The sequence below is a fragment of the Salvelinus alpinus genome, chromosome 18 (assembly GCF_045679555.1).
Source record: "Salvelinus alpinus chromosome 18, SLU_Salpinus.1, whole genome shotgun sequence".
NCBI lineage: Eukaryota > Metazoa > Chordata > Actinopteri > Salmoniformes > Salmonidae > Salvelinus > Salvelinus alpinus.
The window spans coordinates 40,778,977-40,794,692 of record NC_092103.1 but is presented as its reverse complement, the minus strand read 5'-3'; the positions used below and the strand labels follow the sequence as shown (position 1 = coordinate 40,794,692).

General features: G+C 39.5%; 1 protein-coding gene across 8 annotated transcripts in view; it reads left to right on the top strand.

The window, feature by feature from the left end:
- The window catches only part of LOC139544336 (3',5'-cyclic-AMP phosphodiesterase 4D-like), a 335,143-nt gene extending 319,779 nt beyond the window's left edge, over positions 1 to 15,364 (top strand). For all 8 annotated transcript variants that reach the window (XM_071351319.1, XM_071351324.1, XM_071351323.1 and 5 more), the window contains 7 exons: positions 285 to 383; positions 554 to 718; positions 1,096 to 1,195; positions 7,503 to 7,657; positions 8,090 to 8,212; positions 9,669 to 9,851; positions 11,719 to 15,364. In XM_071351319.1, coding sequence (XP_071207420.1) covers positions 285 to 383; positions 554 to 718; positions 1,096 to 1,195; positions 7,503 to 7,657; positions 8,090 to 8,212; positions 9,669 to 9,851; positions 11,719 to 12,237 — 1,344 coding nt within the window. In that variant the 3' untranslated portion in view covers positions 12,238 to 15,364. The remainder of the gene's footprint in view (positions 1 to 284; positions 384 to 553; positions 719 to 1,095; positions 1,196 to 7,502; positions 7,658 to 8,089; positions 8,213 to 9,668; positions 9,852 to 11,718) is intronic.
- Positions 15,365 to 15,716: the final 352 nt, after the last annotated feature.

Sequence of the window (15,716 nt, the reverse complement as noted above, 5' to 3'; positions counted from 1 at the left end):
CCAGATACTGACTGGTTTCTAATCCACGCCCTCACCTTTTTTTTAAGGGATCTGTGACCAACAGATGCACACATGTATCTGTATTCCCAATCGTGAAATCCATAGATTAGGGCCTAATGATTTTATTTCAATTGACTGATTTCCTTATATGAACTGTAAAATCTTTGAAATGGTTGCATGTTGCGTTTATATTTGTGTTCAGTATATATAAATACTGTATACTGTCTCCTATGATGTGTTTGGGTGAGTGGTGTGTGTAAAATGGCCTTGATGTCTGATTTCAGGAGCTTGAGGACATCAATAAATGGGGCCTTAATCTTTTTAAAGTCACCGAGCTTTCAGGAAACCGGCCTTTAACAGTCATGATGTACACAATTTTCCAGGTGAGGATGTTTATACAATTATAAAAAACCTTTATAAAAACTGTTGTTTTACCTTGCTGGAATTTATACAGCTAACTATGTGTGTGCGCGTCCGTGAATGTATGTGTGAATAGCAGTTTGTTATTGTAACCTCTTGTTTTGACAGTGTCACATTTTTCTCTCATTTTCAGGAAAGAGATTTATTAAAAACATTCAAAATACCATTAGACACCTTTATAACCTACCTGATGACTCTAGAAGACCATTACCATGGCGATGTAGCCTATCACAATAACATCCATGCTGCTGATGTCACCCAGTCCACTCATGTGCTGCTGTCCACGCCTGCTCTAGAGGTAGGGGAATGTACCATCTCCGTCGCTTTATGGGGGGAATCTTTGTTGGGAGGGTTTGATACAGTGCTGTTAGTACTGGCCCCCTCTTTTACATTTTAGCTCATGTTTTGTTAATAATGTGACTTTTAAATATACACTAATGATATTAGTTTTTATATTTGTCTTGTTTAAAACTGGCTTTAAATGTAGCCTGAGTTGTGTTCGTTAGGAAAGGCCATATAAAATGTTTTTAAACATTTTGCAACGGACAACAAAAGTGACATGTTCCTGGTGCTGACAAATAGTGAGGTTGTACCGTGAGATTGAATGAAACTTTTTGTCCCATTTCTGTTCTGAAGTGCTGCTCATGTAGATTGCAACACCTATTTTCTTCACAGGCTGTGTTCACAGACCTGGAAATCCTAGCTGCCATCTTTGCCAGTGCTATTCATGATGTCGACCACCCTGGGGTCTCCAACCAGTTTCTCATCAGCACCAGTGAGTGGCCTTTCCAATGCTGTGCAGTTATGATTTGTCTGCCTTCAGTGCCATGCTGTTTCCTTTATCACAATGTATATCCTTTATCATAATGTATATCCTTTATCATAATGTATATCCTTTATCATAATGTATATGGTTGTTTTAACATGAGCTTCTCTCTTCTGGGTTAACACACATAGTGAGAAAGGTTTGCTGCTGACACACTGGCACATTTCATAAACTCTCTTTTAATCCCCCCCCCCCCCACACACACACACACACACATGCGTGCGCACACAAACATACTCGCCCACATGTAGAGAAGACAGACGGACAGACGCACACACACACACACATACACACACACTTTGATCCATCTCACTGTGGGGAATCCCCCTCATTAGGCATGCAGATAGGAGGCGATGATTCTACATGAGGTCATTGTGGAGACGACAGAGACTTCTATCATTCCAAATCTTCAAGTCTGTCTGTGTGTCTGCATGAATGTGTATGGTTGTGTGTGTGTGTGTGTGTGTTCAGAAATGTGTATGCTTGTGTGTGTGTGTGTGTGTGTGTGTGTGTGTGTGTGTGTGTGTGTGTGTGTGTGTGTGTGTGTGTGTGTGTGTGTGTGTGTGTGTGTGTGTGTGTGTGTGTGTGTGTGCCTGGCTGTGTGTGTGTGTGTCACACATTTCTGAACACACACACGCACACACACAGACACTCCCTGAATGGGTTAGCAGCCCCAGAGCTACTTAGTCATGAATCCATCTTATAAAAAAGGTGGAAAATGTGAATTATTTCAGAAACATGTGACATGTAATACATATAATACATATGATACATATAATACATGTAATACATATAATACATATAATACATGGAATACATGGAATACATATGATACATATAATACATGGAATACATATAATACATGTAATACATATAATACATGTAATACATGTAATACATGGAATACACATAATACACATAATACATGTAATACACATAATACATACAATACATACAATACATGTAATACATGTAATACATGGAATACATGGAAAACATATAATACACGTAATACATATAATACACATAATACATGGAATACATGGAATACATACAATACACATAATACATATGATACACGGAATAAATATAATACATGGAATACATACAATACATATAATACATGGAATACATATAATACATGGAATACATATAATACATGGAATACATATAATACACATAATACATGGAATGCATATAATACACATAATACATGGAATACATGTAATACATGGAATACATACAATACATATAATACATACAATACGTGGAATAAATATAATACATGGAATACATAAAATACATATAATACATGGAATAGATATAATACATGGAATATATATAATACATGGCATACATATAATACATGGAATACATATAATACATGGAATACACGTAATACACGTAATACATGTAATACACGTAATACACATAATACATGTAATACACATAATACATACAATACATGTAATACATGTAATACATGGAACACATATAATACATGGAATACATACAATACATGGAATACATATAATACATGGAATATATATAATACATGGAATACATATAATACATGAAATACATACAATACATGGAATACATATAATACATGGAATATATATAATACATGGCATACATGGAATACATATAATACATGGAATATATATAATACATGGAATACATATAATACATGGAATACATATAATACATGGAATATATATAATATATATAATACATGGAATACATATAATACATTGAATACATATAATACATGGAATATATATAATACATTTAATACATTGAATACATATAATACATGGAAAACATATAATACATGGAATATATATAATACATGGAATACATATAATACATATAGTACATGGAATATATATAATACATGGAATACATATAATACATGTAATACATATAATACATGTAATACATGTAATACATGGAATACACATAATACACATAATACATGTAATACACATAATACATACAATACATACAATACATGTAATACATGTAATACATGGAATACATGGAATACATATAATACACGTAATACATATAATACACATAATACATGGAATACATGGAATACATACATTACACATAATACATATGATACACGGAATAAATATAATACATGGAATACATACAATACATATAATACATGGAATACATATAATACATGGAATACATATAATACATGGAATACATATAATACACATAATACATGGAATGCATATAATACACATAATACATGGAATACATACAATACATATAATACATACAATACGTGGAATAAATATAATACATGGAATACATAAAATACATATAATACATGGAATAGATATAATACATGGAATATATATAATACATGGCATACATATAATACATGGAATACATATAATACATGGAATACACGTAATACACGTAATACATGTAATACACGTAATACACATAATACATGTAATACACATAATACATACAATACATGTAATACATGTAATACATGGAACACATATAATACATGGAATACATACAATACATGGAATACATATAATACATGGAATATATATAAAACATGGAATACATATAATACATGAAATACATATAATACATGGAATACATACAATACATGGAATACATATAATACATGGCATACATGGAATACATATAATACATGGAATATATATAATACATGGAATACATATAATACATGGAATACATATAATACATGGAATATATATAATATATATAATACATGGAATACATATAATACATGGAATATATATAATACATGGAATACATATAATACATTGAATACATATAATACATGGAATATATATAATACATATAATACATGGAACACATATAATACATGGAATATATAATACATATAATACATGGAATATATATAATACATGGAATACATATAATACATATAGTACATGGAATATATATAATACATGGAATACATATAATACATGGAATATATATAATACATGTAATATATAATACATGTAATACATATAATACATATTATACATGTAATACATATAATCCATGTAATACATATAATACATGGAATACATATAATACGCGGAATACACGTAATACACGTAATACACGTAATACATACAATACATGTAATACATATAATACATGGAATAGATATAATACATGGAATACATATAATACATGGAATACATATAAAACATACAATACATGGAATACATATAATACATATAATACATGGAATACATATAATACATGGAATACATATAATACATGTATAATACATATAATACATATAATACATGGAATACATATAATACATGGAATACATATAATACATTGAATACATGGAATACATATAATACATGGAATACATAGAATATATATAATACATGGAATATATTTAATACATGGAATACATATAATACATGGAATACATATAATACATGGAATACACATAATACAAGGAATACATGGAATACATACAATACATGGAATACATATAATACATGGAATACATATAACACATGGAATACATATAATACAAGGAATAAATATAATACATGCAATACATATAATACATGGAATATATATAATACATATAATACATGGAATATATATAATACATGGAATACATATAATACATATATTACATGGAATACATATAATACATGGAATACATATAATACATGGAATACATATAATACATATAAAACATGGAATACATATAATACATATTATACGTGGAATACATGGAATACATACAATTATCTGCCATGAAGCCTGGTCCCAGATCTGTATATGCTGAATAGCCAACTCCTATGAACATTGACATGAACACGTTTGGTGTGACCATGACAATATGGTTGGCTTGAAAGACAAATGAACTCAATTCAAACTAAACGGTATTGTAGATAGAATGAAGGGTAATTGGATTCCTATTGAAACCTAATTCTTAGTATAAGATTATACAATGTTGGGATTGGACTGTCTGTCTGTCCTCTAGACAGAGTGAACTGATTTTAATCCTCCCCAGTTATGCAATCGTCATTTGCCATAACATGTATTAGCCTTGCCGCCAAGGCAACAAACGAATTGGACCCACCCTTTGGAAGCCGTGTGGGTGTGTATGTGTGACTGCGTGCGTGTTTGACTGTGTGTGTGTGTGTGTGTGTGTGTGTGTGTGTGTGTGTGTGCGTCTGTGTGTGTGACTGTGTGCGTGTGTGACTGTGTGTCTGTGCCTGTGTGTGTGACTGCGTGCGTGTTTGACTGTGTGTGTGTGTGTGCGTCTGTGTGTGTGACTGTGTGCGACTGTGTGTCTGTGTCTGTGTGTGTGACTGCGTGCGTGTGTGACTGTGTGTGCGTGTGTGACTGTGTACCTGTGTGTGACTGCGTGCGTGTGTGTGACTGCGTGCACGTGTGGCTGCGTGCGCGTGTGACTGCGTGCGAGTGTGTGTCTGTGTGTGTGACTGCGTGCGTGTGTGTGACTGCGTGCGCGTGTGACTGCGTGCATGTGTGTGTATGTGTGTGTGACTGCGTGCATGTGTGACTGTGTGTGTGTGTGTGTCTGTGTGTGTGACTCCGTGCGTGTGTGACTGTGTGTGTGTGTGTGTGTGACTGCGTGCGTGTGTGACTGTGTGTGTGTGTGTGCATGTGTGACTGTGTGCCTGTGTATGACTGCGTGCGTGTGTATGCCTGCGCGCGTGTGACTGCGTGCATGTGTGTGTATGTGTGTGTGACTGCGTGCATGTGTGACTGTGTGTGTGTGTGTGTGTCTGTGTGTGTGACTCCGTGCGTGTGTGACTGTGTGTGTGTGTGTGTGTGACTGCGTGTGTGTGTGACTGTGTGTGTGTGTGTGCATGTGTGACTGTGTGCCTGTGTGTGACTGCGTGCGTGTGTGTGCCTGCGCGCGTGTGACTGCGTGCGTGCGTGTGTGGCTGCGTGCGTGTGTGACTGCGTGCGTGTGTGTGTGTGACTACGTGTGTGTATGACTGCGTGTGTGACTATGTGACTGTGTGTGTGTGACTGCGTGTGTGTGTGTGACTGTGCGTGTGTGTGTGTGTGACTGTGTACATGTGTAACAGCTGTCCAGCAAAGACAAGAAGACTGGTCTCGGCATCAGTGTAACAGATGTGATCGTACTTCGTAACTCTCTTGCGTTCTGTTTTTAACTGTCCAGCCAGCGACTGTCCAGCCAGCGGTCCCAGTTGATTGCTGTTTATTCTGACGATAGACACAAGAAGGCGCATTAGATGTGCAGGACAACAGTATGTTGATGGCTGTAGATTCACCTGTAGCATGGAAATAACTGGATTAGCGGGGAGCTAATGCAACCATTACAATTACAGCATGCTAGCTAACGCACACTTTCAGCAATAACATCCAAAAGCACATCCCAGGATGCCCCCAATATCTAACAGTGTACACGTACACTGAGTATAGTAAAAATGAAGGACACCCGCTCTTTCCATGACATAGACTGACCAGGTGAAAGCTATGATCCTTTATTGATGTCACTTGTTAAATCCACCTCCATCAGTGTAGATGAAGGAGAGGAGACGAGTAAAGAATTACTTTTAAGTCTTGAGACATGGATTGTGTATGTGTGCCATTCACAGGGTGAATGAGCAAGACAATATATTTAAGTGCCTTTGAACGGGGTACCAGTCGCACCGGTTTGTGTCAAGAACTGCAACATTGCTGGGTTTTCACACTCAACAGTTTCCCGTTTGTATCAAGAATGGTCCACCACTCAAAGGACATTCAGCCAACTTGACACAACTGTGGGAAGCATTGGAGTCAACATGGGCCATTATTCACATGATTCACATGATTCACTTTATTCACATTATTCACTTTATTCACATGATTCACTTTATTAACATGATTCACTTTATTCACATTATTCACATGATTCTTGGTTATTGTTATTCTTATTGTGTTACGGTAAAGTCTACACTTGTTGTATTCGGCGCATGTGACAAATAAAGTTTGATTTGATTCATTGTATTCACATTATTCACTTGGTTCACTTTGTTCAATGTGCAACGTGTAGAAAGAGAACGAGAGAGAAATACCAGATCAAATCTACACACACTCGCCAAAATGTACATGCTTCTATATAAATACCTAATAAATATTACCTTGGAAAGGTATCTTACTATATTATTGAAAATGGCATCAAAACAGCTTCCTAACCATGTGCTGGTATTGTCTGTTTGTTTCCTTCCAGACTCGGAGCTGGCCCTCATGTACAATGACTCGTCAGTCCTAGAGAACCACCACCTGGCTGTAGGCTTCAAGCTGCTTCAGGAAGAGAACTGTGACATCTTCCAGAACCTGACCAAGAAACAACGGCAGTCCCTCAGGAAGATGGTCATAGACATGGTGAGTGAGTGAGTGGATGGATGGATGGATGGATGGATGGGTGGGTGGGTGGATGGGTGGATGGGTGGGTGGGTGGATGGGTGGATGGATGGATGGATGGATGGATGGGTGGATGGATGGATGGGTGGATGGGTGGGTGGATGGATGGATGGATGGATGGATGGATGGGTGGATGGATGGGTGGATGGATGGATGGATGGATGGGTGGATGGATGGATGGATGGGTGGATGGATGGATGGATGGATGGATGGATGGATAAATAGATGGATGGATTAACTTAGCAACTGAATCGATTGATTAATTAATTAATTATCTAATGAGTGAGTGAGTGAGTGAGTGAGTGAGTGAGTGAGTGAAGAGTGAGTGAGTGAGTGAGTTCCAGCCTAGCACCCACTTGAACTAATCCAAGGTGTTGCTGTTTGTCTCTATAGGTACTAGCTACTGACATGTCCAAGCACATGAATCTCCTAGCTGACCTGAAGACCATGGTGGAGACCAAGAAAGTCACCAGCTCTGGAGTGCTACTACTAGATAATTACAACGACAGAATACAGGTAGGCTGTTACTGATACTACATATATGGCCACCCTGCAGGCAAAACTGATTCAAACAACCTTTTTTTTGTAATCGTGGTCAGGTTGTATACTGACTCTAAAAATACATATTTTTAGTTACCATAAAAATACATCTTTACCTGACTCTCTCATCCTCTTCCTCCCTCCATCTTTTTATCTATTTCTCTCTCTCTCAATGGTGTTGTTGCCATGGGGCAGAGGGAAACACCAGTGCTCTCTCTCGCTCTCTCTAGAATGTTTTATGTGCAGCATGACGCCAGAGGTTTGCAGTTGACCTTTTAACCGTTGTTCTTTTGCAGGTGTATATACACTGAATAAAAATATAAACGCAACATGCAACAATTTCAAAGATTCATTAGGTTCTAATCTATGGATTTCACATGACTGGGAATACAGATACAGTATGCATCTGTTGGTCACAGATCCCTTAGAAAAAAGGTGAGGGTGTGGATTAGAAACCAGTCAATATCTGGTGTGACCGCCTCATGCAGAACAACACATCTCCTTCACATAGACTTGATCAGGCTGTTGATTGTGGCCTGTGGAATGTTGTCCCGCTCCTCTTCAATGGCTGTGCGAAGTTGTTGGAAATAGCGGGAACTGCAACACGCTGTCCAGAGCATCCCAAACATGCTCAATGGGTGACATGTCTGGTGAGTATGCAGGCCATGGAAGAACTGGGAATTGTGGACAAGTCCTTGTGACATGGGGCCGTGCATTACCATGCTGAAACATGAGATGATGCTGGCGGATGAATGTCACGAAAATGAGCCTCAGGATCTTGTCATGGTATCTCTGTACATTCAAATTGCCATCGATAAAATGCAATTGTGTTCGTTGTCCGTAGCTTATGCCTGCCCATACCATAACCCCAATGCCACTATGGGGCACTCTGTTCACACTGTTGACATCAGCAAACCGCTCGCCAACACGACGCCATACGCTGTCTGCCATCTGCCCGATACAGTTGAAACCCGGATTCATCCATGAAGAGCACACTTCTCCAGCGTGCCAGTGGCCATCGAAGGTGAGCATTTGCCCACCGAAGTCGATTACGACGCCAAACTGCAGTCAGGTCAAGAACTTGGTGAGGACGACGAGCACACAGATGAGCTTCCCTAAGACTGTTTCAAATTCTTTGGTTCATCAGCTGTCCGGGTGGCTGGTCTCAGACGATTATGCAGGTGAAGAAGCCAGGTGTGGAGGTCCTGGGCTGGCGTGGTTACATGTGGTCTGCAGTTGTGAGGCCGGTTGGACGTACTGCCAAATTCTATAAAATTATGTTGGAGGGGGCTTATGGTTGAGAAATCAACATTCAATTCTCTGGCAACAGCTCAGGTGGACATTCCAGCACTCAGAATGCCAATTGCACGCTCCCTCAGTAAATGTGAGGACTGGGGTTTTAAATTCTAGATCTCTCTTCACCCACTCTCAGGTCCTCCAGAACATGGTGCATTGTGCGGATCTCAGTAACCCTACCAAGCCCCTGCAGCTGTACCGCCAGTGGACCGACCGCATCATGGAAGAGTTCTTCAGCCAGGGGGACAGGGAGAGGGAGAGAGGCATGGAGATCAGCCCCATGTGTGACAAACACAACGCCTCTGTACAGAAGAGCCAGGTAAGTGCAGTACACACATACAATATATATACAGTGGGGAGAACAAGTATTTGATACACTGCCGATTTTGCAGATTTTCCTACTTACAAAGCATGTAGAGGTCTGTAATTTTTATCATAGGTACACTTCAACTGTGAGAGACGGAATCTAAAAAAAAAATCCCGAAAATCACATTGTATGATTTTTAAGTAATTAATTCGCATTTTATTGCATGACATAAGTATTTGATACATCAGAAAAGCAGAACTTAATATTTGGTACAGAATCCTTTGTTTGCAATTACAGAGATCATAAGTTTCCTGTAGTTCTTGACCAGGTTTGCACACACTGCAGCAGGGATTTTGGCCCACTCCTCCATACAGACCTTCTCCAGATCCTTCAGGTTTCGGGGCTGTCGCTGGGCAATACGGACTTTCAGCTCCCTCCAAAGATTTTCTATTGGGTTCAGGTCTGGAGACTGGCTAGGCCACTCCAGGACCTTGAGATACTTCTTACGGAGCCACTCCTTAGTTGCCCTGGCTGTGTGTTTCGGGTCGTTGTCATGCTGGAAGACCCAGCCACGACCCATCATCAATGCTCTTACTGAGGGAAGGAGGTTGTTGGCTAAGATCTCGCAATACATGGCCCCATCCACCCTCCCCTCAATACGGTGCAGTCGTCCTGTCCCCTTTGCAGAAAAGCATCCCCAAAGAATGATGTTTCCACCTCCATGCTTCACGGTTGGGATGGTGTTCTTGGGGTTGTACTCATCCTTCTTCTTCCTCCAAACACGGCGAGTGGAGTTTAGACCAAAAAGCTCTATTTTTGAATCATCAGACCACATGACCTTCTCCCATTCCTCCTCTGGATCATCCAGATGGTCATTGGCAAACTTCAGACGGGCCTGGACATGCGCCTGCTTGAGCAGGGGGACCTTGTGTGCGCTGCAGGATTTTAATCCATGACGGCGTAGTGTGTTACTAATGGTTTTCTTTGAGACTGTGGTCCCAGCTCTCTTCAGCTCATTGACCAGGTCCTGCCGTGTAGTTCTGGGCTGATCCCTCACCTTCCTCATGATCATTGATGCCCCACGAGGTGAGATCTTGCATGGAGCCCCAGACCGAGGGTGATTGACCATCATCTTGAACTTCTTCTATTTTCTTCTATTTTCTAATAATTGCGCCAACAGTTGTTGCCTTCTCACCAAGCTGCTTGCCTATTGTCCTGTAGCCCATCCCAGCCTTGTGCAGGTCTACAATTTTATCCCTGATGTCCTTACACAGCTCTCTGGTCTTGGCCATTGTGGAGAGGTTGGAGTCTGTTTGATTGAGTGTGTGGACAGGTGTCTTTTATACAGGTAACGAGTTCAAACAGGTGCAGTTAATACAGGTAATGAGTGGAGAACAGGAGGGCTTCTTAAAGAAAAACTAACAGGTCTGTGAGAGCCGGAATTCTTACTGGTTGGTAGGTGATCAAATACTTATGTCATGCAATAAAATGCAAATGAATTACTTAAAAATCATACAATGTGATTTTCTGGATTTTTGTTTTAGATTCCGTCTCTCACAGTTGAAGTGTACCTATGATAAAAATTACAGACCTCTACATGCTTTGTAAGTAGGAAAACCTGCAAAATCGGCAGTGTATCAAATACTTGTTCTCCCCACTGTATATATATATATATACACACACACACACACACACACACACACACACACACACACACACACACACACACACACACACACACACACACACACACACACACACACACACACACACACACACACAAAGCAAGTTTATATCAGTCCAGACAAATTATTTAAGCACAACAAGCTGATATTCATTTTATTTTCCCTCCTTTCTCCTTCCTCCTCCCCCTCTCCAGGTGGGGTTCATCGACTACATCGTCCACCCTCTGTGGGAGACCTGGGCTGATCTGGTGCATCCTGACGCTCAGGACATCCTGGACACTCTGGAGGACAACAGGGAGTGGTACCAGAGCATCATCCCCCAGAGCCCCTCGCCCGCCCCGGACGAAGCCGACGACGGCAGCGGACGTCCCCCCGGAGGGGACAAGTTCCAGTTCGAGCTCACCCTGGAAGAAGACGGAGAGTCGGACACGGAGAAAGACAGTGGAAGTCAACCAGAAGAAGACGAGGAGAATAGTTGTAACTCGAAAACGCTCTGCACGCAGGACTCGGAATCCACGGAGATCCCGTTGGACGAGCAGCCGGAAGAGGAGGTGGAGGAGGAGGAGGAGGAGGAGGTGGTAGTGGTAGAGGAGGTGGAGGAGAGTGAAGGGGTACGCAGGGAACCAAGTATGGCGGAGTTGGAGGAGGAGGATGAGGAGGGAGACGGGGAAGGGGAGGAGGGCGAGGAGAAGCAAAGAGCGGCCGATACATAGCAGTAGTGGAAACTGCGCGGGTTGCCAAACTGCGAGAGAGAGACTGTTGCGTTACAACGGCGAATCAAGGGACGAGGTGAATACTAGTAATCGCCACAATGTTGGTGATGTGGCGTCATCGAGAGTTCCAAAGCGCACATTGCACTCCTCAATCCCAGTCTTCTCCTCACTCCACTCCACCTGGAGGCGATATGGGGGCACAGACCCCACACCTCCCCTCCCCCCAGGACTCCCTCCCTTGGAGCTCCACACTTTTACACTCAGGAATATTTTAGTCGACTTTCTTGCCTCCTTTTTTGTTTACCTTTTTGGTTCGTTCGGCCTATAGGGAGCGAGGTGGCGCCTTGAGTTCAAAGGCCAATCTCCACCTCCCGCCTCTCCTCTATCTCCTACCACTTCCTGTCAATGCAGGAAGTAAACAGAAAGTGTTCTTTGACTCCAAAACTGAGCACATGGGCAACACCCAAGATGCTTGGAACAGTCCTAACTGTAGCATCATGGGAGGACAGCCAGATGGGGGAAAGATGGATTGCAAGGTGACCTCTGAACTGCAAGGTGACCCCAGTCCACTAATACCATCTGAAAAACCAATGAGGGATATTATAGGGAGAGACAGACAAAGACATACTTTGCAAGAGGATTTCAAAGAGACCTTTTTTTCTAAAGTTCAAGTCTTCCTTGAAACAAGACTGGTAGAAAACGCTGTTTTTGACTCCTCAGTTTTTGTATTGTAGTAAAACTGAAATCTTTTTGTAGATAACTTTTGTTAATGGAGAGAGTGAGAGAGAGAGAGACAGAGAGAGAGAGAGAGAGAGAGAGAGAAAAGAGCGGAGGAAGATGTTCAATTAAATCTTCTTTGTCATATATTGCATCCATTGAAACTTGATTTTTTTTTTAGAAGAGATATGTTATGCCATAAAATAATGCGTGTGGTCTTTCTGAGAATGTGTGCTTGTCCTGAGTGGATGTGACTAAGCTCTCTATACTCAGTCTGCTTTCTTTTGCTCTCCTTCATCTTCACACCCAGGTATTTCAGATAGGGGCATCTCAGATGAACATGCGTGGTTTTCTGTTTGAGAGTGTTGGGGTTCTAACTTTATTGCAGCTTTAAATGTACCACCTCTTTTTATTTTTCAAAGCAGAAAGAAGCTGGTAACTAATGACCTTAAGAACATAATAATTGTATATAATATACGTAGGCCATGTTTCCATTTAAATATGACATGGTAGGTCTTGTTAACATCCTGAGTATGTAGTGATTTAGTTCTATCCAACCAAATATACTATCCAAATAGTACTCTCCAGTCTATCTACACATTGTTAAATCTGTTTTTAAATAGGTGGTACATTTTTCTCAGCTGTTAAGGATTATGCATAACCCTCATTGACCTTCAGTTAGCTTCCATAAACACTCATCAGTGATATCTGTAACACTTTAGCTTATAGTCACATGGCTATATCTTCTATATTTCATCATTTAAAAACTTTATTCATCTGAAGTACAAAGGGACTTGAGCTAATGATAAAACTGATGTTTTACACAAAACAAATAACAAGGTTGTATTCATGTACACTCTGTATGTATTGCAAAAAAAATAGAAATATTTGTCACATGAAAATAGTGACTGTATTCTAAAGTGTTCCAACACATGTATACCTGGTTGTGTTGTATGGGCTCTGGATCTGACCCTTTGTGTTGTAATACATCAGTATCCCACGTCTCTCTTCAATTGGCCTATTTCAACTCTCTAGCATCCATCCAATAAGGATTACTAAAATGACAAACACTTTGACAATATTTGCCTTTGTTTTTTTCCCAATATTATTATTATTTTGTCTTATTGGATTTCACATTGGACATTGAGAATCACCTGCATAGTTTTAAAATCTACCTTTCATATTTGAATAGTTCATAGGTATGTGTGTATATGTATATAACTGTACTGCTAGCATCAAAACCATTAACAGACTCTTCCATACATGCCATGCCTCATATGAGGACACAATCCCATATAATCCATGGTATTCGGGAAATAATTCCACTAAATTGAAGTAGTAGCACAGTAATTGCAGATGCTTTATGTTTTAGCTTTCATATTGCAATATATTTTCCATTTTCAGGGGAAGGACTAGATATGGATGACATGTCATTTCAACCCCTAAATTGCTTTTATATTTTTGCCAAAACAACTTCTTCTCCCCTGCTGGACTTGCACAATGCAGCACACACCATTAAGTCAGGTGGTTTCTGTGTTGGGTTTTAATATTTCTTTATTTATATTTATTGATTTGGTAACACTGTCTTTGAGTCACATGTAGTAATGCATTATGAAGCCTCATAAAGGCTATTTAAGGAGTTATGAGCTGTTATGAATGCTTATAAAAAATATATGTTTTATTAAACCTATATTTAACCGGGAAAAGCCCATTATTATAGTCAATTATGGGTGTGAAAGAAGGCTCTATGAATGCATTATATAGACACAGGTGGTTAATCGTGTTGCCATGGATTCTTTGTTTTTGTCACAGTTTGGCCATCCTAAGTAAGACGGCACTGTAGAATGCACAACCTGTAGCGTAACAACATGTGGACTCGCAAAATACACTCTTTGTTCCTGTTCTGGTGATATGATGTACGTAGACCATAGAAATACAATGACTATAATAGTCACTCTATAGCCATTATATTTCTATGCGTATAATCAACTCTTCTGTCATACATGGGGGAAAAAATGAAACATGTCCACATTGAAAAGACTTGAACCTGGATTTTAAAGTAAAAATGTTAATATTTTATTATTGGGTAATGGTATATTTCTTTACAATTTCATTTCTCGGGCCATCTTTTTGTTGTGTTTTTTTGTTGCTTGCCTCACCAGACGACCTTACCTGTTAATGGATTTTTCTCATTTGTCTCTGTTTACAACCATGTATTTATTAAGCTGTACATATTGTAGTGTTGCATTCTGTAAATGACGGATTCTTACTCTATCATCCGATGGTGTTGGTGTATTTGGAAAACCTCTTGTTGAGAGAATGTTTATTATGATCCATACTTACCCAATGTATAAATCTCTTCTGTACAAAAATGATAAAAGTGAATGAAATTAAATGAAACGTCACCTCAGAGCTTTTTCATAGGGACACCAGGGGAGTGAGCCTAACGATACCAGGGTTGTATTCACTAGGCACCAAACAGAAGAAAACAGACTGAAACAGGGAGGAACTACTTAAACTTTTCCAACAAGGAAGATGTGTTTTCGTTTTCCGTTTCAAAACATTTTGCTACGATGTTCACTAATGAATACGACCCAGGAGAAGGGAGAAAAAAAACATAACACCACTGGTATTTGTCCCCTGGGGGGGGGTCTACGATTGTACATGGTTGTGTGTGTGAGTACGCATTTTTCCTCTTACATCTGCTTTAGAGAGACATACGTTTTATGGCAGGGCATTTCAACCCATACATGGTCTCTGTG